This window comes from Ursus americanus, chromosome 9 (genome assembly GCF_024610735.1).
Source record: "Ursus americanus isolate L20-20 chromosome 9, mUrsAme1.1.p, whole genome shotgun sequence".
Taxonomy (NCBI): domain Eukaryota; kingdom Metazoa; phylum Chordata; class Mammalia; order Carnivora; family Ursidae; genus Ursus; species Ursus americanus.
Window position 1 is genome coordinate 37,604,001 of NC_142135.1, and position 25,143 is coordinate 37,629,143.

A 25,143-nucleotide genomic window follows, 5' to 3' on the forward strand; every position below is an offset into this window, starting at 1 on the left:
AAATGAAAAACTACAAATTATTATTAATGAAAAAAAGCAAGGTGGATGTTCATTGTACATGAAACTTTTCTGAAAGGTGTGAGTTTTTCCAAAATAAAGATCTGGAGAAAAAACAAGATCGTCACACTAAATCCCTGCTAAATGGTAAATCACATCCTGACTTCAAACACATTAAGATGCTAACAGCAGCAACAGCAACAAAATTCATCAGAGAAGTTGGGTGCTTATTCCTCCTCCATCCCTCGCCAACGTGGCCCCTCAAACGAATCAAAGGAGTCTGTAGGCGGAGCATCTGGGTGGTTCCGTTGGGTAGGTTTCTGCTCAGGTCAGGATCTCAGGATTGTGGCATCCAGGCACTGGAGCCGAGCTCAGTGGGGAGTCTGCTTCCAGATTCTTTCTCTCCCTCTGCCCCTCCCCTGCTCGCTCACTCTCTCTAAAATAAATCTTTTTTTAAAAAAAGGGATCCGCAGGCTTAATGTATCTAATTTTATATTTTTTTAAGATTTTATTTATTTGATAGAGGGAGAGAGACCTCCTTCGGGTCTAGGGATACTCATTGCTGGCCTTGATTATCCATGTCACTTCATTACCCCTAGTGGTCTTCTTACATCTGTATCGTTGTAAAAAAAAACTCCTTGACAATATTCATTGAATTATCTTTTTAAAAAATAAGCAAGATGGGGCGCCTGGGTAGCGCAGTCGTTAAGCGTCTGCCTTCGGCTCAGGGCGTGATCCCAGCGTTCCGGGATCGAGTCCCACATCGGGCTCCTCTGCTGGGAGCCTGCTTCTTCCTCTCCCACTCCCCTGCTGTGTTCCCTCTCTCGCTGGCTGTCTCTCTGTCGCATAAATAAATAAAATCTTTAAAAAAAAAAAAATAAGCAAGATGTAGAGAATGTGTAGAATATGCAACCTTTTTGAGCCATGTGATTTAAAAAATAATTACATAGACGGGAGCATGGGAGGCTGGATGGACGAAACTGAAGGGCCGGGATGGTTCCTCTGGCACCACTTCCCCCGCTGCCGCATAGGTATGTCTACTTCCTCAAGACTGTGGGGATCTTCACGCATAGTGGACAAGCTGTGCAGACTGCCTGCCAGGCTTGTGCGGGGGTATGTGAACAGACAGCAGGCAGGCAGCCTGGAGAGCAAGGAGAGCTCTCTCTCGGTGCCAAGACCCCTAAGGACAGCCCTAGCCAGTCATTCTTCACCCCCCCCCATTTCTTAGATTTTAATTTATTTATTAGTTAATTAATTAATTTAAGAGAGAGAACACACATGGGGTGGGGGTTAGGGACAGAGGGTGAGGGAGAAAGAGAATCCCAAGCAGGCTACATGCCCAGTGCAGAGCCCAACTCAGGGCTCGATCCCACAACCCCGAGATCATGACTTAAGCCAAAACCAAGAGTCAGATGCTCAACCAACTGAGCCACCCAGGCACCCCATTCTTAAGATTTTTTTAATCAGGGGCACCTGAGTGGCGCAGTCGTTGAGCGTCTGCCTTCGGCTCAGGGCGTGATCCCGGCGTTGTGGGATCGAGCCCCACATCAGGCTCCTCTGCTATAAGCCTGCTTCTTCCTCTCCCACTCCCCCTGCTTGTGTTCCCTCTCTCGCTGGCTGTCTCTCTGTCAAATAAATAAATAAAATCTTAAAAAAAAAAAAAAAAGATTTTTTAATCAAAACTTTCAAACATACAGAAAAGCACAGTGAATCACCATCACCCTTTGGCTTGTACTGTTCCATCTCTGATCACTCCGTTTTTGTCCATTCTAACCACTGGTGGAAATCTTTTTGGCTATTATGAATAAAGCTACTATGACCATTTTTTTTTTTTTACTATGACCATTTTTATACATGGCTTATGACAGACACAAGCATTCATTTCTGTAAGGTCCATATCTAGGAGCGGAACTGTAGGGTCATAGGGTAGATGTACACTTAGCGTTAGTTTTCCCAAAGTGGTTGTACGGTTTACACTCCCAGGAGCAATCTGGGAGTTCCAGTTGTTCTACATCTTTATCAGCAGGTGGCTTCATCAGTTCAGTTAATGCTGGCCATTTCGGAGGGGTGCAGTGATTCAATACTGTGCCTGTAATTTGCGTTTTCTTTACAAATAATCATGTGGAGAATATTTTCGTATGTTTATTGGTCATACGGATTTTTTAAAAAGATTTTTATTTATTCATGAGAGACAGAAAGAGAGAGGCAAAGGCAGGCTCCCCACTGAGCAGGGAGCCCGATGCAGGGCTCCATCCCAGGACCCTGGGATCATGACCCGAGCCTAAGGCAGACGCTTAACCGGATGAGCCACCCAGGCGTCCCATGCATATCCTTTTTGTGAAGTGTGTGTTTTTCTCTCATTACTTTCACCCAGAACCATTTACTGAAAAGATCATCCTTTCTCCCATAAATGTAGTGGTGTCTTTGTCCTAAATTAGGTGGCCATATATAGTAACCACCCATTCTTGATGATTTTTCTGTACCCTTCCTTCCTTAGGCCAAGTGTGTCTACTTGGTAAATAAAACTAAGTTTGACCAGAAAGACACATCTGCTGCAAAATTAATCAGAAATTAATTTGAATGACCTGCTGTTTGGCACCATGCACAGCACTGACACTTCCTGTCACAATTCTTTGCCAATTCATTAAAACTGCCACCAAGTCTACTTCTACTCAAAGTAAGTTATGAGTGTACAATGCAATATGCCATACATACATGCTTTTCAATCATTATCCTTTGGTCCTCTAAGTCAATACACTGAACTATTTTTTTCATTAACTTTTTATTCTGAAATCATTTTAGACATATAGGAAAGTTACAAGAACAGTAGAAAGTTCAGGTATATGCTTCATCCTGCTTCCCCTAATAGTAATCATTTATCATCAAAACCAGGAAATTAACACTTATGTAATACTATTAATTAAACTACAAAACTTGTGTGAATTTCACTTGTCTCCCCCTTATTGTTCTTTTTCTGTTCCAGAATCCAATCCAGTATCTCATACTATGTTTAGCTGTGTCTCTTTAGTTTCCTCCGATCTATGACAGTTCCTCATTCTTTTCTAGTACATTCAATTGGGGGGGAGGGTGTAACATAAAAATATGTATTCACGTATAAATTTTAAAGATGTATTATCACTGTTTTTCCATTATATAAAATATATATGAAAATACAAATGTGAAAGGACTGAATTTTTTTTAAGAGAAATCCTCATTTTTTCTTTCTTTGTTCCAGTGGATTCTCCCTTATGCCTCATTTTGATGTAAATAATACATCTTCTACCGGATCATTTTAAGAAAATACCATATGGAAAAGTGAAACACATTCCTGCTCTGTCCTTCTGGATAAAATCTGCAGATGGCCACCACCATTCCAAAAAGATACCAACTTCAAATTGCTATTTAAAGCAATTGATTGTACCCATTTCAAGGATTATTTAATTCTATCCATTTGTGAGTTAAATATAGAAACGCTGTCAAACACAATGAACTTTGACCTACAAATTTGTTTTAAAAAGGAGATCAGGGGCACCTGGGTGGCTCAGTGAGTTAAGCATCTGACTCTTGATCTCAGCTCAGGTCTTAATTTCAGGGTTGTGAGTTCAAGCCCCTCATTGGGCTACCTACTTTAAAAAGGGGGAGGTGGCACTTGGGTGGCTCAGTCAGTTAAGCATCTGACTTCAGCTCAGGTCATGATCCCAGGGAGTCTCAGCCAAGAGTCTGCTTCTCCCTCTCCCTCTGCCTCTCCCCCCTGCTCATGCTCTCTCTTGAGCGAGTGCACGCATGCTCTCTCTCTCAAATGAATAAATTAATCTTTTTTAAAAAAGGAGATCAAAGCATGTGAAAAGGAAATGTAAGCGAAAAGAAGTTAAAAAAAGACTCACTCAAGGGAATATCGACTCTTCCGTACCTTTTTATAACATGGGATTTAAATGACTGATAGACAGTCCTAACCGTAATTACACACTCTTCATTCATTCCTTTCAAATATAGGAGATATGAGAGAAACCTCAAATGCACTGGAATTAATATCCAGGACATTAGAGAACAATTACTATTTTAAACTCAAGTACCAGCAAGCCTTTGAAGTCAGCTAAATTAAGCCTATACTGTCAGAGAGACTCATTACCCACCTTAATCTCTGGCAATTAGAACAAGGCATATAGTGTTACTATCTGATTCAGAGAGAACTATAGCTGTATCATTTAAAACAACTTCTTCTAACCTCAATTACCTTAGAAATGGAATCCCGCTACTGAACACAGTGAAAGATAATTTGTTTTTAAATGCCAATCAAACATTGTATCTATAGCTTACATAGTCTTTTAGCTCAGGGAGAGAAAGGCAGAGATATTACTTCAATATTAATAGAACTCATTATCCTTTCTGGAAGAATCCATAAGTGTAACAGGGTTATTCAAAATCGAGAGAAGGAGTGATGTTATAGCAGAAGTCCCATCTCTGTCTGACAAAGTCCCACAGCCCAGGAGAATATATTGTCCTGACTGTTTAGTACGTATTACAAAGCTATGGTGGTGGAAGGTGACAGACAGAAAGTGTCTCCTGGGGGCACCTAGGTGGCTCAGTAGGTTGGGCATCCAACTCTTGGCTGTGGCTCAGGTCATGATCACAGGGCCAGGAGATTGAGCCCCGCGTTGGGCTCCATGCTCAGCACAGAGTCTGCTTGTCTCTTTCCCTCTGCCCCTCCCCCCAACTCATTCTCTCTCTTCCTCTCCCTCCCTCTCTAAAATACATAAACAAATCTTTAATTAAAAAAAAAAAGAAGAAGAAGAAGAAAAGAAAGCATCTCCTGGTTTTCTGTTTATTTCACCATCAAGTGCTCTCAGGCTCCTATTCTGACCTCTACTGTTGGGGCTCCTACAGGGCTCAATCTGGGACCCCTTTCCTTTTCCCTTCACTATGTCCTTAACATAAATACCATTTTTAGGCTGATGTCCTCAAATTTACATCAGCCCAGACATCTGGGTTCTGGGTTACAGAGTCACATACCCAACCACCTTTCTAATCTCTCCACTTTAAGACAGCTTGTTTAGCTGGAACATACCTAAATAAGGATGGTTAGTAAAACAGGAAAATATACTGAGCACTACGATGGGCCAGACCCCATTCTAAGCGTTTTTCATGTACTAATTGATTTAATCACCACGACAACCCCATGAGGCAGATATTATGATCACCCTTGCCTCTCAGTGGGAGAATGGAAGGCACACGAAGAAGTAACCAGCTCCATGGTCACACATTGAATACATGGCTTGGTCAGGATTCAAAGTAAGGTCTTCTGCTTCAGAGCCTAGACTCCTAAGGATCTCGGTGAGTCACTTAAAGCAAAGTCGAGCTGCCTCCCCCAGGTGTGCTCTCATCTCCCGACCCCAGACTCTCGCCCCCCTGAGGATTGGTCTTTTTGTTCATGCTGGAAAGCAGGGATCATCTGATTCCTCCCCTTCCTTCCTCACCCACACTAACAAAGTCTATCAGTCCTACTCTTCCCCATCCTCAGTGTAGCCTGGATCACAGGGAAACACCCCCAAACTAGTCTCCGGGCTTCTGTGCTCACAGATCAGTCTCCTAAATGCATCTTCCACTCAGTGACGAAAGGGAGCACCACAAAACACACATCCGTGCATAACCACTGAACAGCGATTTTCTCACCCTGAGAATAGAACCCACAAGCCTCACAGTCTTCCAAATGTTCCTGGTCTATCCCTAAAACTGCATCTTGAGTCACTGTCTCCCCACCTTACTCATTTTGCCCCCATTTTTTTTTTAAATGCATTTACAGTTCTCCAAAGCCAATGAGAATTAAATTTGCATGATCTTTTGTTTGGGATTATGCACAACACTGCCCCTTTCAGTCAGTGTGGACACAGCGTGACTGTAATTATAAAATGTTCAGGTGTCCATGATCTTAGAGCTGGGGTGCCTCAGCTCCTTCTGGCCTATCCCACATCCACATTCCTGTGTACGTTTCTACTTATTGGAAAAAGACCCAAGTCTACCAAATAATGAGCAACAGAGTTTCTGGAACAGAGAATGATCATCTCCTATAAGAAAGGTAAATGCAGAAACACAGAAGACACAATGAGATAGATATGTGTGAACCTTTTGACCTTGCTTCCGGCCATTTACTCCCCATCCTCTCAAAAAGGCCAAAAGGCCCAGAGTAGAAAGATTATGACAAAGCAATAATTTAAAAAATTGGAAGGTTACTGTAAGGTGGAAAAAAAAAAAACAACAGAGATCTCATTTAGCCTCCGGCACTCAGAACAGAGGCAGAGCACGTGCGGCACATTAGTATTTGTTGATCTGATTTGCAATGATGGAAAGGGAAGTATTCGTTCAAATGCGCCTGTGAATCAATATTTGGAATTCAACAGGAAAAACTGGCAGCAGGATTCCCTGCCCTTGAAAAACACCAGAAGGGGGCGCCTGGGTGGTGCAGTGGTTAAGCGTCTGCCTTTGGCTCAGGGCGAGATCCTGGCGTTATGGGATCGAGCCCCACATCAGGCTCCTCTGCTATGAGCCTGCTTCTTCCTCTCCCACTCCCCCTGCTTCTGTTCCCTCTCTCGCTGGATGTCTCTCTCCGTCAAATTAATAAATAAAATCTTGAAAGAAGAGAAGAGAAGAGAAAAGAAAAGAAAAGAAAAGAAAAGAAAAGAAAAGAAAAGAAAAGAGAAAAGAAAAACACCAGAAGATCTATATCTGCTATCTGATGTACTTACTGGCATCATCCATGAACTCGAAGTCGCCTCCTAGCTCAGAACTTGAAAAGTGGTACTGGTCTGGGTCAGCCAGGGCACTCAACAGAATCAGCAGCACCACAGCGTTGATGATCTGCAACAAGAAAGAAAAAAATCTAAGTACCCCCACGACTTGGTCCTTATAATAGGAACTTGAACTGACCATATGGAATTTTTTTTTTAAAGATTTTATTTATTTATTTGACAGAGATAGAGACAGCCAGCGAGAGAGGGAACACAAGCAGGGGGAGTGGGAGAGGAAGAAGCAGGCTCATAGCGGAAGAGCCTGATGTGGGGCTCGATCCCATAACGCCGGGATCACACCCTGAGCCGAAGGCAGACCCTTAACCGCTGTGCCACCCAGGTGCCCCTGACCGTATGGAATTTAACTTCAACAGAGGCTCCTGCTGTTCCACACTAAGCCACCCCCCCAGGGGGCCTGCGAACATTCCCAAGGTTTTGGAGGCAGCCAGGGGCTCGTGGCCTGGTCGTGGAAGACAGGCAGATTTCACCTCCCGCCGCCTAGGGGCGGAAACCCTAAAGCAGTGAGCAACCCGCTGGCACAGACACACAGCAGCCCTGATGCCCAAGGTGGGAAAAACACACCAACTCTCCAGTTAGCGGATGTGCTCTGATACGCAGGATGCACTCTGATAAGCAACCACGAGCCTTGGCAGGTGATCAAACATTTTCACAGCATCAGGCAATCTGAGCTTTGAGACCAGCTAGGAACAGAGTCAGAGAATGAATGCAAAGCCACGGCAGCCAGGATCAAACTTGCCGTTGTAGCACAGGTGAGCCCCTTTCCAACCCAGGCCCACGTCTCTGCCTTCCAATACTGCAGAATACACATCCCTCGGGTACTTCAAACTTAGCTCGTCTAAACAGAAATCACCTTCCCTCACCATCACCCATCTCTGCTCTTTTTACGTTCTCTATCTTAAAAAAAAAAAAAATAGCATCACCATTAATAATTAAAAGTGGAAAACACTCAGGCACTTGTAAGTGGAGTCTCTTGCTTAAGCCATCCAATAACCTAGCGAACTCGGCACTAAATTATCCCCACGTCATAGACGAGAACACTGAGGCTTGGGGGTGATGAACATGACATAGATGATGCAGCTAACAATCTGCAGAAATGGGATCTGAATCCAAGTTTAATTCCCAAACCCAACCTCTTAGCTTCCTGTTGATATTTGAAACCTGATTATCTTTGGGCTCACCATCTCTCTTATCCCCACATCCGACCAACTGAGAAATTCTGGCTGTTCTTCTCGTGCATTTCTATTTCCTTTGTTCTTCCTAACTGTCCTTGCTGCATGCCACGCACGTGTACCAGCCGTAACAGGGCTGGCGGGGCGAGCGTGGGGAGAGCTTAGGTGAAGCTCCAGATGAGAATGGGTTTTTTTCTTTTTCTCCTTTTTGTGTGTTTTACTCTGGTCAAAATGCGAGGAGAAAGTGAATAACCATGAAGATTATATAGAGGAAATTCTTTTACAGCAGTAACTAAAGGCATATCCTACAATAAAATTCGTATTTGGTACACCTGTTTACAGAAGAGGTTCAAAGGGAGTGTCAGGTGTCTTGTTCCACAAAACATCTACTCCAGAATTCATTTTCTTTTTAAAACGTTTATTTATTTATTTGTTTGTTTGTTTATTTGAGAGAGCGAGCGAGCAAAAGAGAGCGAGCGGTGTGGGGCAGAGGGAAGACCAGAGGGAGAGGGACAAGCGGACTCTGTGCTGAGCATGGAGCCCCACATGGGGCTTGATCCCAGGACCCTGAGATCATGACCCGAGCCGAAATCACGAGTCAGACGCTCAACCAACTGGGCCACTGAGGCACCCCAGAATTCACTTTTCTTTTTTCTTTTTTCTTTTTTTAAGATTTTATTTATTTATTTGACAGAGACAGCCAGTGAGAGATGGAACACAAGCAGGGGGAGTGGGAGAGGAAGAAGCAGGCTCCCAGCGGAGGAGCCTGATGTGGGGCTCGATCCCAGAACACTGGGATCACACCATGAGCCGAAGGCAGACGCTTAACGACTGTGCCACCCAGGTGCCCCCAGAATTCACTTTTCAATGGCAATCCGAAGCAGCTGTTTTAGGAGTAGTGTAGGATTTGGAATAATTATTTTTCTTCCTCTTTTTTCCAAATTGTCTCATATGGTCTGACTGCTTTTTGGAAAAAAACTGTAATAATGAGAATGAATAGCAATTTCACAGAGTATACACACACGTAATACGTATGTAAAACTATAGACATGTGTATATATATATGTACAAACGTACATATATATAAAGCTAATAAAAGTACCACAAACATGTGGTTAAAATTTTTTTTAAGATACGAAAGGGTACACAGTGAAGTCAGTCCCATCCTGTTGCTATCCCCCAATCAGCGTCTCCACCATGGTTATTAAAACCACTAGTTTCTTGTTTCTCTTCAGAGTTACGAGAAACTTCATAGCATGTTTAAAGAGAGTGTGGTTAGCCAAACTCTATTTGAAGAAAGCTTTTCAGAACACATCTGAAGCTTAAAGGAAGGTATGAATTAGTTCCATAACTGGCCTGTGATGTTTGGCAAACATGCACTTTGATACATGCCGTCCAGTTTTCTTGGCATTTCATTCCCTCCATACTCTTGCCTTTGCAAAGACAGCCCAAGGATTATGGACTGAAAGAAGATCAGATGGAACCACCTGAGAATGTGTTTTTTGAAAATGTAAGGCACCACAAAGACAGCATATTCACTGTTATCCTAACGGGTCATTTTTAAGGTTGCAAAGGGAAAACATAGATCTGGGACTCACGGGCAAAGCTTTAACGAGGGGAGGGGGGAGGAGGCAGGCAGTGCGTCCGGTAAAGGAAATGCAGGACACAAGTTTAGGGATCCCGTAGGGCTATCGTTACAGAGCTTGGCTTTTATTTTAAGCATAACGAGAAGCCAATGAAGAGTATTAAGAAAGGGAAGAATGTGGGGGCGCCCGGGTGGCACAGCGGTTAAGCGTCTGCCTTCGGCTCAGGGCGTGATCCCAGCGTTATGGGGATCAAGCCCCACATCAGGCTCCTCTGCTATGAGCCTGCTTCTTCCTCTCCCACTCCCCCTGCTTGTGTTCCCTCTCTCGCTGGCTGTCTTTATCTCTGTCGAATAAATAAATAAAATCTTAAATAAATAAATAAATAAATAAATAAATAAATTAATTAATTAAAAAAAAGGGAAGAATGTGATCTGATTGGGGCTCGAATGAATAGATCAAGCAGAACATCTAGAAGGGTGACTGGCATATGACGGCCACTCAAGTTAGCTCACTTACCTCTCCCCACCTCAACAGGAACCACACAGAAGCTCGCGGCTGGCTGGGAACACCACCTGGCTACCAGATCTAAGCCAGTGCTATGCTGTTGCTTTCCTGGCCTTTTGGTTCTGATGCATCTGTCAACTCTTTGTTTTGTCTTTTTTCTGATTTCAGATTTTATTACAAATTTACAGTAATCAAAACAGCGGACCACTGGCATAAAACAGACACGTGGACCAATGGAACAGAATTGAGAGCCCAGAAAAAGCTCGTGCATATATGGTCAACTAATGTTTGCCAAGGGAGCTAAGAATACTCAGTGGAGAAAGCATCTGTCAACTCTTAATCAGCTTGTTATTATCCCCATGCCTGGTTTACTTATCACAATACATTTACTAACTGCAGCAACAGACAGGCACTGTGCTTAAGCGCTGGGGAAGAATTCTCCAGGACTCAGAATACGAAGTTAAATACGTCATGTGCCCAAATAACACAAAACATATAGCAGTAAGCATGCCAAGAGTCCAGAGAAAGGCGAATGGGAGCTCGGAGAAAGGAATTACTGAAGCTTGAGGCTGAGATCAGGGGCCCAGGGAGGTGCAGTAGAGATGGGAGCACTTGGACAGGGGCTGCAAAGATGGCAAGGTTTTGGAACCATAGCAGTGTGGAAAAGAGCACATTCAAATCTGCGTAGGGCCTCTGGGATAGGGGCCTGTAGTGAACATAGCGAAGTAGCTTGATGTGGCTGGACACAGCATGCACAGGTAAGCATAATGGCATGAGAGCAGAAATGCAGGCTGGGAGAGGGGTGGGGGGGTGGGGAGCACCTGGGTGGCCCAGTCCGTTAAGCATGGGACTCTTGATTTCGGCTCAGGTCATGGCCTTGGGGTCCTGGGATCGAGCCCTGCCTTGGGCACCCTGCTCAGCGGAAAGCCTGGTTCTCCCTCTCCCACTCCCCCTGCTTGTGTTCCCTCTCTCGCTGCCTCTCTCTCTGTCAAATAAATAAATAAAATCTTTAAAAAAAAAAAAAAGACTGTGGTCTTCCAGGTTACTCTCAGAGGTTAAGTCACCTTACCTCAGGCCCCAGTGTGGAACACCAAGGCCTTTCCATGTGCGGGCAGCATCAACAGAGCCACAGGAAGAGACCAGATGCAAAGATAACAGGATGCCAACAAGACCCGGAGATGTCAAGGCTGGGTGATGGGATACACCTTGTTCTTCCCAGAGATAAGGGAAATCACAAAGAGACAAAGGTGAGGCTGACTGTAGACACGTTGCGCTGGAAAATACTTCCAAGATGTCCAGTCCCAAGAATCATGTTTTCTGCTTGTTTTTAGCCCCTTCGGTGTTCAGGCCTGCCCTCAGTTTTGCTCTGACTGCCTGAAGCCCAGCCTTCCTGGTGTCCCTGCTCTCTCCTGCTCAGTCTCTGCGCACGTCACATCACTCCTGACTGAAGAGCTCTGGCCACAGGTCCAGCGTTCTCGCTCCACGGTGGGCCCTGGTTCCTGCCCCTGGCTGCGCCCTAGCTGCTCTGCTCACTGCCATCTTCTCCTCTGTACCACCAGCCCTCACGAGCCACAGACCACAGACCACAAAATAGTCCAGAGAGAGGGGACGGCAATAAAACAGAGATGTTAATGTGAGGTTACCCATCACAGAAGCCCCGTCACCACTGTGCTCTTTTCATCACAGAGTGAAATTTTCATAAGAAAAACGTGTGCTGCCACGTATTTCCTGTGTCATAAAACCTCTACTGTGGGATGGGAATGTGCGCGCCATGGGAGACACACATAGTGAATACAGTAGGGTGACAGGTGATCCACGGGGCCCGAGGTCTGTGCAAAGGAGCCAGAGAGGACTGGCCACGGCAGCGACTACACAGAGCCAGATGGAAAGGTCAAGTAAGCCGAAGCCCAGAGAACCCCGGGTAAGAAGTACTTCCTGAAAGAGAGAAAATGGAAATCACCCAATCATCAGTTCTGATTAAGAATGAAATGTCGGGGCACCTGAGTGGCGCAGCGGTTAAGCGTCTGCCTTCAGCTCAGGGCGTGATCCCGGCGTTGCGGGATCAAGTCCCACATCAGGCTCCTCCGCTATGAGCCTGCTTCTTCCTCTCCCACTCCCCCTGCTTGTGTTCCCTCTCTCGCTGGCTGTCTCTATCTCTGTCGAATAAATAAATAAAATCTTAAAAAAAAAAAAAAAAAAAGAATGAAATGTCACCGCAGATGCGAACCTTGCCAGGAGCCCATTATGTAACGACCACGGCTGATGTAAATGTAAAAGAAAGAGTGGGCACACTTGTGATCTTGTTCAGCTAACGCTCACTTACACTTGGACTTCCTTTGTCTGTTTTGGTAGGTCGTGTACAAACTGTTCCCATTCTATTTACAAAGTGTTCCCGTGGCGTCCCGTATTTTTTCCTTGTTCTTGACAATCATTACTTCCATATGTAAATAAATTCGACTTCTGTCCAATTACTTAAACGGTTAGGCCCTTGTATATTCCCCAGGGACCCAAAACGCTCTTAAGCTTTAAATCATGTGTCACATCTAAGTGGACAGTGATACCTAAAGCTTCGATCTCAACAACTGAAAGTGTCCAGTGTAATAATTATCAGCTCATTCCTTAAAAAGCCTTAATAAAAGAACTTCAATAACACTCAAACCCACTGAGATGATAATTACACAACAGTCAGAAAACTGCACAGAGGGGCGCCTGGGTGGCACAGCGGTTAAGCATCTGCCTTCGGCTCAGGGCGTGATCCCGGCATTACGGTATCGAGCCCCACATCGGGCTCCTCTGCTGGGACCCTGCTTCTTCCTCTCCCACTCCCGCTGCTTGTGTTCCCTCTCTCGCTGGCTGTCTCTATCTCTGTCCAATAAATAAATAAAATCTTTAAAAAAAAAAAAAGAAATCTGCACAGAAAGTGCTGTCCAAAAAGGACTGCAGATTTATCTATAATGAAAACTTGAAACGAAAGTAGAATGACTTAATAATACTGCTACCAAATAATAGAATCCTAAGCTTTAAAAATCATATTTTAAAAAGTGTTAACAATAAAAATGTTCCCAGTATGTCAAATGAAAACTACAGCATAAAAATGTTATATGATTCCCATTCTAATATTTACATGTGTGATAGGTTCACACGTGTAAATCACAGACTAAAAACACTAAAACAATTTTATATATAAACCAGGGAGTAGTTTTGCAGATGACTTGTACCTTTAATTATCATTGTACCTTTTTTTGTATTTTCCAGAGTGCCTAACATGAGCATGAACTACTTTTAGAGTTAGGAACAATTATTTAAAACTTCAAAAATATTTTTAATATAAAATGTTGTAAAATATTATTATTAAACCTGATTCTCTAAAAAAGAATTAATAGAAAGAAGATGACCAACAACAAGTAAATCTGGCCAGGCATTCAAGTCAAATCTCGGAAATAGATGTTTCAGGGGAGAAATGTCAGAGTAAAATAAAATAATAATTATTAAGGGATCTGCCACTTCTGATAATGGCGAAGAAGTAATACAAACGAATTTCTCTCTGAGAACAACTAGGAAATCTGTGAGAATATGTGAGAGCTAATGAGGCAGTGAAGAATTACTGATCCAAAATCCAGGAGAAGGCAAAAGTACCTTGGGGGCATCTGTTGATTCCAGAAAAGACAGATGGGCGCTAAGAGCCCGAGCAGCACCCCTGACAGCCTCACTGGGCCAGGGAGTCAAGGGCCTCCTGGGTGGGGGTGGGAGGCAGGTGCCACAGGGCTTTTCCCTAAGACCCTGCAGGGGCCTCACCACTGGAGGAAGGTGAACCAGAAGGAGACAAGCCTTTATAGGGACACAGCCCAGCCTTGTATGATCTGAGTCTTGAACTGGCTTAAGCCACTGCCCAGGTGCTATAGACCCCAATAAAAAGCTATTAAAATCCTGGTGGAGAAAGATCATCCTATGCCGTGAATTATTTTAATTTTTCAAATGCAATGAACAGAATACAGCAAACAGGAAAAGACAAGACTCTCAGAACAGGAATGAGCAGAAAGAACAGACAATAGAAACATAGGTATTCTCAATACTGAAGTGAGACAGCGTGGCCTTTAAAGTGGCCATGCTTATGAAAATCAAGGAGATAAAGAAAAAAACACAGGAATTTTGGTAGGCAAATAGCAGCACAAAAAAAAAAAAAAAAAAAGGTCAGGACAGATTTGAAAAGGATAAGGAGGCTCTAGAATAAAAACCAGCAGAAGCCAAACCAAGAACACAGTGGATGCATTTAGCCCATTAGACAAAGCGCAAAAAAATTAATGAGGGGCGCCTGGGTGGCTCAGTCGTTAAGCATCTGCCTTTGGCTCAGGGAGCGATCCCAGGTCCCGGGATCGAGCCCCGCATTGGGCTGGGAGCCTGCTTCTTCCTCTCCCACTCCCCCTGCCTGTGTTCCCTCTCTCGCTGGCTGTCTCTATCTCTGTCCAATAAATAAATAAATAAATCTTTAAAAAAAAAAAGAAAAGAAAAAAGAAAAAATTAGTGAGTTATACTTTTGGACAAAACTGAGGGAATTTGTCACCAGCAGCTTAGAAGTAAAGAAAGCATTGAAGGGTATTCCTTGGGCAAAAGAAAAATGATGTCAGATAAAAGACTGAAGATGTACAAAGAAGAACAGAAATGATAATTATGTTGGCAAACGTGAATACTGATAACACAAGAAGAGTAATGATGACTTATGACTGCAAAATAGAAACAGATTCAAAATGGACAACAGCATATAAACCAAGAGCAGATAATTGGAGTGGAACTGATCTTAAATCCTTGCACTGCCCAGGAAGAGGATGAAAGTACCAGTTACTGTGAGACTTTAAAAAGTCAAGGATGTTATGTTGTCGTCTCTAGGGTAACCTTTAAGAGAAGAGTCAGACTTGAGTAGTAGATACGTAACTGTTCAGTAATAACCAAGTTGTTTGTATTTTATGCATCTTCTGTATGTGTGCAATACAGTAAAAATGGTTAAAAGTAAAAAATAAATATAGATAATCAGATACTGTTTTGAGATAATTGGCTAATTTTTTAAAACTTTTTTTAAAAAGTAATCTCTATGCGCAACGTGGAGCACAAACTCATGACCCCCAAATCAGGAGTCATATGCTCCAACAACTGAGCCAGCCAGGCACCCCTGGTTGGCTAATTTTAAATTCCAATATTTGGGGGGAGGGGGCGACTTTAAAGCTCATAATGGCAGGGGCACCTGGGTGGCTCAGTCAGTGAAGCTGAAGTGGTTCAGTCTGACTCTTGATTTTGGCTCAGGTCATGATCTCAGGGTTCTAAGACTGAGCCCCACCTGGGGCTCTGTGCTGGGTGTGGAGCCTGCTTAAGTGTCTCTCTCCCCCTCCCTCTGCCCCTCACCCCCTTTAAAAAAATAGTAATTTTAAAAAGCTAATAATGGCAGATGTGCCTTTCACTTGGGTCCAACTTCAACAGGAAAATCAAAATGAAATTATTAAGTTTTGAACTTTTTATTTGAAGTAGCTCTAAATCTAATTTTAGAACTCTGATCCCAATGTGCTTTCATATTCAAATTAGCCCCTATCTATATAGTCCTGTTCTGATACTGAAGTAAGTTTCTGACACTATTTCAATTCCATCAATTGTGGTAAATATATTATGGGGGGGGAATTGGATTTTTTGTAAAATCCTATTTGCCTAAGAGATTGAATAAATCAGTTCACATCTACGTCCCCAGCGCTCTGCTTGAAACTGGGCTACACAAGGATGAATAACACATGGTCCTTGCCCCCAAAGATTAGTAGTTCAGTGGGGTAAACACATCAACAGCCAAGGAAATAAAATGCAGAATGCTATACCATTCATTAAATAATTCATCCAACTGCTCAGAAAGGATCTATGAGGCAACAAATACAGGTCAAGCACAATGCTAGCATCACATACATATTATGGCAAAGACCACAAGGTGGCTTACTGTGTGGTGGGGAAGGCAGTCAAACTGGATGTTTCATTCACAGTGAAAAGGAACTCTGCTACACTAGTGGCTCAGGGAGAAGCTGAAAGACTTCACAGGGAGATGACATTATTAACACCAGAAAGTAATAGACCTCTGGAAATCCTGAGAGACAAAAGATCACAGCACAAATAATTTAGGGTATCAGACTAAATGACTCAATTAAGTATTGAGAGACAGTCCTAGGACATAGAAACATAAAAATGAGCCACTCTTTTCGGCCCTTTGAATGGACATATAATTACAGCCAATGTGTTAAGCTGCTGAAGCTATAATAAATCAAAGCACTGTCTCCCGGTTACGCATAGCGAGGGGGAAACGGTTAAGCAGTAAAATGGAATTTGTACCTTTTATTAGAGCCACATTTCAACAGGCAAATTTTTTATTTTTATTTTTATTTTTTTTTTAAGATTTTATTTATTTGACAGAGAGAGAGACAGCCAGCAAGAGAGGGAACACAAGCAGGGGGAGTGGGAGAGGAAGAAGCAGGCTCATAGCAGAGGAGCCTGATGTGGGGCTCGATCCCAGAACGCTGGGATCACACCCTGAGCCGAAGGCAGACGCGTAACGACTGTGCCACCCAGGTGCCCCAAATAGGCAGAATTTTTAAATGTAAAAATGTTTTCCCCCAAATTCAATGAGACCCTCCTGAGTCACCTGCAGCCCACAGTGTCATCATTTTAACAGGTCTTCCTCAAGAAACCACCACCACCACACACAGCATTGACATCACTGAAGCAGTCTTGCCTCCCCTGTGAAGTGTGACCATTATTATTCTATTCTACAAATACGCACTTCAGCCTGCCTAGGAAACCCCACACAAGGTCAGAGTTCTCCACTGAGACTCTCGCTCACTGATCCTCTGATGACAAATGCCACGCATGCTTTCTCTACTAACCCAGTTCCCTCTCAAGAAGCCACCACACCCAGCTTACAGACTGCGGGCGGCACAAGCCTGCCAACCAATCCCCTGGTGCATGCTCAGAATTCTTTCCAAGGGAGTGGTCAGATATCCACCCTCCATATGACCAGAGCAGGCAAAACGAAACCTATCTGCTCCCCAGCACAAGCACGCCCCTTTCTCCAAACGGACTCGGTTGGGTTCTGATCTTCCCTCTCAGGCTGAGGCACTATCAGATGCTCTCACATGCCCATGTGATCAATGAGAAGGCTGGACATTGGACATAAGGCAAAGGGTGGTCCGCCAGAGGAGGCCAGAGAGAGAAGTGTGGTCCAAAGAGCCTCTGGGAGACTTGGGAGTGGGGGGCTTGGATGCTGAGAACAAGCATGCTCCCTTTTACGTTCTAAAGAACATTCCGGATCTCTGAATATGAAAAGATAGGCTTCATCTGGAGCCTGTTTTAAAACAGGCTATGGAGACCTGAACCGCATGCATAAAAAAAGTATCACAGGGTTGCCTGGCTGGCTCAGTCAGTGGCCCATGTGACTCTTGATCTCAGGATTGTACTCAGGGTTGTAAGTTCAAGCCCCACTCTGGGTGTAGAGATTACTTAAAAATAAAAAAATCTTAAAAAAAAAAAAAAAAAAGAAAAGAAAAAGTATCACATACTAAAGGGTTAGAAGACTAGCATTTGGAAACGTGAGCACCGCTTTGCAGACTCGAAATTGAAGAAAGCCTTCTGCAGGTAGTACAGGTTCCCACTGGGCAGCAGGACCTTAAAAATTAGGCCACCCTGCAGGGCATGTAGACTAGCAGATGTCCCCGAATCTGCTCTCCCCTCTTTCACAGCCATAGGCTGATCCGGATACATAAAGGCCCAGCGAGAGATAACATCTCCCAGCCTCCCTTGCAGTTAGGTCAAAGGTCTTATTTTGGGCTACTGGTATGTAAGTGAAAGCAATGTAGGCAATTTCCATTTCACATCCTTAAAAAAACAAAATTGCTTGTCTTCCCGGTGTCCTTTCTTCCTTCTACCACGTCAGCACTGCTAAGCTGTCTCCAGCCACGTGGACAAGGCTAAAGGACATTGCCACCTCAGAACCAGAGAAGGAATCCACGCCATTTGGGATGGCACAGCTGCCCCAGCAGAACAGGTCTCTGAATGACCTCACGGAACAGTCTACCAACCCTGGAATGTTACATGAGAGTGAAATAAACTTTTACTTGCATTGAGTACTGCATTTAACATCTCTGTTACAAAATTTTGGCTACACTGTAACAAATAACGAGGTTAAAATTAATGTAGCATAAAGGAGAAAAGAATACATAGAAAATCCAATGATACCTTAAAAAGGAAGAAGGAAAAAAAAAAAAGAACAACTCCTAGACCAGCAGCACTAGATCAAGACTGGGGTAATCCAAACTCAGGCCTCAACAGACAACTATCAAGAAGCAAACCCCTCTTTTTATGCGTAATTGGAAGACATACTGACCCAGACTGGAGACAATCTTTTTAGCCCTGAATGTTATCTCATCTGTGAAGTTGGACTCACCAGGTTGTCTTCATAAAAAGTTATTAACTACTCAAATCATTTAATAGTCATAATTTAGTGCCATGTAAATTTTAGCAGCTCAAGGTTAATAAAAAAAGAGCAAGCTCAACTTTATTTTTACTAATAATCTGAAATCGTATTTCTTTTAAGCATCTTTTTGTGCTCACATTTTCCCCTGAGAAGTAATTTTCTCTTGGAAGCTGCAACTGCAAACAGGCGACTCGAAACCTTTAAATAAAAGTTTGTTAACAGCAGCTGAAGAAGTGTGACCTTCACTTCATTTTTATTTTTCTTCAAATAAAATGGGCTAACCAGTTTATAGCTTTTCAAGAACTCTTCTTAAGGCTCTACGAGCTCTATTAAGAGCCAAGGGAGCTGGGAGAGAGGTAGAAAGTAGTAAATTATGCTGCTAGGGCTCACATACTATTTCTACTAGCATTCTTTTATGGACAATAATGTATCTGCCCCAAAGGAGATGGGGTTGGAAGGGAAAAATGTGACCTCTTTCTTTTTGACAAAGATTCAAAGTAAGTTAAAATAAATATATTTTATATTTAGTTAAACATAATACACATAACAGTGCAAAGCTCATGTTAACCACTTTAATACTTGACACTTTGTTCATTAATTAGATATATTTAGAGTGGGTCCCAGAGAAGTTGATATTAATGACAGGTTTAATGGCAATCTTTATTTCATGGCCAGCCTTTCTTTAAAACGTCCTGATGAACATCTATCACAATGTGCAACAAAAGCTGAAAAACGTATTAAATATCACTGGATACAGAGAACAAACTGGTGGTTGCCATAGGGGAGGTGAGTGGGGGAATGGGTAAAGATAGATAAACGGAATTATCTTGCTGAGTACTGAGAAATGTATAGAATTTTTTAATTATATTGTGCACCTGAAACTAATATAACACTGCATGTTAATTATATTTCAAATCTGAAAATACATACATACACACATATCACTGAAATCTTCTCCAGCCAATATTTTATAGAGCTACCCTTGATCCTTTATAATTAGGTGGTGGCAGAGGGTACCTGTGCATTTTAAAAAGAGCTCACTGGACATCTCTCAAAAATTCAGTACCCCTCACTACCCAAATCTATTCGATTCCTGAATTCAGATGGAGGAAGTCTAGATGTCAAGAGAGACTTATATCATTCACTAACTGATAAAAATTCCCACCAATATTATCCACAGCCTTAGCTATTGAGAAACTGGTACTGGAAAGAACTGGAATCTTCTGTATCTCCTATCTGGAGGACTGTAACACATCCTTTCTAGGTTTTCAACCACCTAAAACAGCCTGCTATTTTAACATTCCTTAAAAACTGAATATTAAAAGCAGCAAAAGAAAAACTTGTTTTTTTAACAAGAAAACATACTGTTTTCTCACTGGGAAAGTAAATATATAGTAACGCTAGTGGATTAATCATTTATAAAGCTGGTATGAAGGTGAAAAGACAAAGTAGGGGTGCCTGGGTGGCTCAGCCGGTTAAGCGGCTGACTCTTGGTTTTAGCTCAGGTCATGATCCCCCATCGGGCTCCACGCTCAGCAGGAAGTGGGAAGATTCTCTCCCTCTGCCCCTCCTCCCACTCACATGTGCATGCATGCACTCTCTCTCTAAAATAAATAAATAAACCTTTAAAAAATAAATAAATAAAAGACAAAAGTAGTAAAAACACCTGGGATTACAATAATCAGTTTAGGAATACATGTGTAAAATGTGACATCAAAAAAAAGCATGGCAGGGTGCCTGGGTGGCTCAGCCTGTTGGGCGTCTGCCTTTGGCCCAGGTCATGATCCCAGGGTCCGGGGATCAAGTCCCACATCAGGCTCCCTGCTCAGCGTGGTGTCTGCTTCTCCCTCTGGCCCTCCCCCATCTCATGCTCTTTCTCTCTCCCTGAAATAAATAAAATCTTTTAAAAAAATAAATAAAAAATAAATAAAACATTTTAAAAAAAAGCATGGCAAAGAGTAAAAATGTTGAGCTTTAGAATGGTATCAAGCTTTAAGTTGTTATCAACTTAAAATAGACTCTTACATATAAAAGTTGTTATATGTAGGCTTCATGGTAACCACTAAACAAAAACCTAGTGAATACACAAAAGATAAAGGGAAAGGAATAGAAGTATACCACTAAAGAAAAAAAGAGAAACTACAAAAACAGCCAGTGATCAATTAAGAAAATGGCAATAAATACATACCTATCAATAATTATTTTAAATGCAAGTGAACTAAATTCTCCAATCAAAAGATAGAGTGGCTGAATGAATTAAAAAATGAGCCCCAGGGGCGCCTGGGTAGCGAAGTCGTTAAGCGTCTGCCTTCGGCTCAGGGCGTGATCCTGGCGTTCCGGGATCGAGTCCTACATCGGGCTCCTCGGCTGGGAGCCTGCTTCTCCCTCTCCCACTCCCCCCGCTTGTGTTCCCTCTCTCGCTGGCTGCCTCTCTCTGTCACATAAATAAATAAAATCTTTAAAAAAAAAAAAAAAGAGCCCCATCTATATGCTGCCTACAAGAAACTCACTTTAGGTGTAAAGACACAGACTGAAAAGTAAAAGGATGGAAAGACACTCCATACAAATGAAAGCCAAAAGAAAGCTGAAGTAGCGACTTACATCGGATAAAATAGACTTTAAAAGAAAGCCTATAAAAGGAAACAAAGAAGGTAATTACATAATACTAAAGGGGTAAATCCAACAAGAAAATAAAACATTTGTAAATATTTATGAAACAACATAGGTAGTAAGGCAAAGATTAACAGATCTGAAGAGAAAAACAGACACCCATAGGGGTAGGGGATTTTAATATCCCACTTACATCAATGGATAGATCATCCAGATAGAAAATCAGCAGGAAACACTGGCCTTAAATAACATGTTAGACCAGATGGACTAACAGACATACACAGAACATTCCATCCAAATGGGACAAAATACACATTCTTCTCAAATGCACATGAAGCATTTTCCAGGATACATCATACATTTGGCTAAAGTAAATCTTAAGAAATTTAAAAGGACTGAAATCATATCAAGAATCTTTTCTGATCATAATGGTATGAAACTAGAAATTACATGAAAAAACCTGCAAAATTTATAAATATGTGGAGATTTAAAAACATGCTACTGACCGATGAGTCAGAGAAGAAATCAACAGAAAAATTTTTTTAAAATCTTGACATGAATAAAAATGGAACTATAACATACCAAAATTTGTGGGGTGCAGCAAAAGCACTTCTAAGAGGGAAGTTCACAGTGATAAACGCTTACAGCAAGAAAGAAGAAAAGTCTCAAATAAACACTCTAACTTTACACCTCAAGAAACCAGAAAAAAGGAAGCCCAAAGTTGGCAGAAGGAAAAAAAAAATAACAAAGACTGGAACAGAAATAAATGAAGTAGAAACTAAAGAGACAATAAAGACGACTAATGAAACTAAGAGCTGGTTCTTTGGAAAGACAAACAAAATTGCCAAGACTTTAGCTAGACTCACCAGGGAAAAAAAAGACTCAAAATCAGAAATGACAAGAGGAAATGTTACAACTGATGCCACAGAAATAAAAAGATCGTAAGAAACTGCTATGAACAATTATACTCCATCAAACTGCACAACCTACAAAAAATAGATAAATTCCTAGAAGCCTACAACCTACCATGACTGAATCATGATGAAATAAAATCTGAACAGGCCGACTGCTAATAAGGAGGTTGAATCCATAATCAAAAACCTCCCAACAAAGAAAACACGACCAAATGGTTTCACTGACGAATTCTACCCAACATTCAAAGAATTAATACCGATCCTTCTTAAGCTCTTCCAAAAACTAGAAGAGGCAGGAACGCCTTCGAACTCATTTTACCAGGCCAGCATTGACCTGATACCAAAACCAGACAAGGATGCTACAAGAGAAGCAAATGACAGACCACTATTCCTGATGAACATAGATGTAAAAATCCTCAAGAAAATAACAGCAAACCAAATTCAACAATATATGAAAAGAATCATATACCATAAATCATATACCATTAGGAGGGTTTTTTCCAGGGATGCAAGGGTGGTTCAACATCCGTAAATCAACGTACTATATCACATTAACAAAATGAAGGCTAAAAATCCTATGATCGTTTCAATATATGCAGAAAAAGCAATTGACAAAATTCAACATCCATTTATGATAAAAACTCTCAACAGAGTGGTTATAGAGGGAACATACCTCAACATAAAAAAGGCCACATACAACAAGCCTACAGCTAACACACTCAACAGTGAAAAGCTAAAAGCATTGCCTCTAAGATCAGGAACAAAACAAGGAACACTCTCACCACTTTTATTCAACATAGTATTGAAAGTCCTAGGCACAACAATAAGGCAAGAAAAAGAAATAAAAGGGGGGCGCCTGGGTGGCACAGCGGTTGGGTGTCTGCCTTTGGCTCAGGGCATGATCCCGGCATTGTGGGATCGAGCCCCGCATCAGGCTCTTCTGCTATGAGCCTGCTTCTTCCTCTCCCACTCCCCCTGCTTGTGTTCCCTCTCTCGCTGGCTGTCTCTATCTCTGTCAAATAAATAAAATCTTTAAAAAAAAAAAAGAAAAAGAAAAAGAAATAAAAGGCAACCAAATTGGAAAGAAAAAAGTACAACTGTCACTATTTGCAGATGACATATTATATATAGAAAACCCTAAAGACTCCATCAAAAAACTATTAGAATAAATGAATTCATTAAAGTTGGAGGATATAAAATCAATACTCAAAACCACGTTGCATCTTTATTCACCGATAATAAACTATTGGAAACAGAAATAAAAAACAATCCCATTTACAATTGTGTCAAACAGAATAAAATACCTAGGAATAAATTCAATCAAGGCGGTAAAAGACTTGTGTATTGATAACTATTAAGACATTAATGAAAGAAATCAAAAAAGACATAAATAAATGGAAAGATATTCCATGCTCATGGACTGGAAGAATCAACATTGTTAAAAGGTCCGTACTACCCAAAGCAAGCTAGATTCAATGTAATCCCTGTCAAAATGCCAATGGTATCTTTCAAAGAAACAAGAACAACTAATCCTGAGATTTGTATGGAATCACAAAAAACCTTGAATAATAAAAGCAAACTTAGGAAAGAAGACCAAAGCTGAAGACATCACACTCCCTGACTTCAAACTATTATAAAGCTATAGTATCAAAACAGTATGGTTTGCCATAAAAACAGACCCACAGATCATGGAACATAATAGAAACTCATATATATATATATGGTTAATTAATTTACAACAAAGGAGCCAAGAATATACAGTAAAAAGGAGAGGTTTCTTTAATGAACGGTGTTCAGAAATGGTGTTCGATCACCATCTTATATCACACACAAAAGTAACGCAAAATGGGGGCACCTGGGTGGCTCAGTGGTTAAGCATCCAACTCTTGATTTCAGCTCAGGTCAAGATACTGATGTCAGGTTCCATGCTCAGCGGGGATTCTGTGTAGAATTCTCTCTCACCCTCCCCCTCTGCCCCTCTCTGCCCCAACCCCTTCAATTACAGGCACACGCATGTTCTCCTTCTCTTTCTCAAATAAATAAACCTTTTTTAAAAAATTAACTCAAAATGGATTAAAGACCTGAATGTAAGACCTGAAACCATAAAACTCCTAGAAGAAAATAACAGGTGGTAAACTCCTTGACATAGGTCTTAGTGATGATTTTTTAATCTGACACCAAAAGCAAAACCAACAAAAACAAAAATAAGTGGGACGACATCATACTAGGAACCTTCTGCACAGCAAAGAAAACCATCAACAAAATGAAAAGACAACTTACTGAATGGGAGAAAATATTTGTAAATCATATATCTATCTGATAAGCCACTACTTCCCAACATATATAAAGAACCCTTGTAAGTCAACAGCAAAAAACAACCTAATTTAAAAATGAGCAGAAGATGTGAACAGACATTTTTCCAAAGAAGATATCCAGATGGCCAACAGGTACATGAAAAGGTGCTCAACATCACTGATCATCAGGGAAATGCAAATCAAAACCACAATGAGGTATCATCTCACACCTGCCAGAATGGCTAGTATCAAAAAGAAAAGAATTAAGTGTGACGAGCATGTGGTGAAAAGGGAACCCTCATGCACTGGTGGTGGGAATGTACACTGGAGCAGCCACTATGGAAAGCAGCAGGGAGTTAACTCAAAAAATTAGAAACAGAACTACCATATGACCCAGAAATTCCACTTCAGGGTATTTACCTTAAGGAAAGAGAAACACTAACTTGAAAAGATACCTGCACCCCCCTGTTCACTGCAGCATTATTTACAGTAGCCAAGATATGGAAACAACCTAAGTGTCCCCCAACAGACGAATGGATAAAGAAATTGTGACATACATACATACATATATATATATACACACACACACACACACACGATGGAATACTCCTCAGCCATAAGAAAAGAATGAAATTTTGCCATTTGAAACAACATGGATGGACCTTAAAGACGTCATCATAAGTGAAATAAGTCAGACTGAGAAAGACAACGCCATCTGATCTCTCTTATATGTAGAATCTAAAAAAACAAAAACAAGCTCAGAGAACAAACGGTA

General features: G+C 41.8%; 1 protein-coding gene across 1 annotated transcript in view; it reads right to left on the minus strand.

The window, feature by feature from the left end:
• LAPTM4B (lysosomal protein transmembrane 4 beta) overlaps window positions 1–25,143 on the minus strand; it is a 70,227-nt gene that overhangs the window by 38,130 nt on the left and 6,954 nt on the right. Inside the window, exon 2 of the mRNA XM_045805893.2 lies at window positions 6,738–6,849. Within this exon, the coding sequence (XP_045661849.1) occupies window positions 6,738–6,849 (112 nt within the window). The remainder of the gene's footprint in view (window positions 1–6,737; window positions 6,850–25,143) is intronic.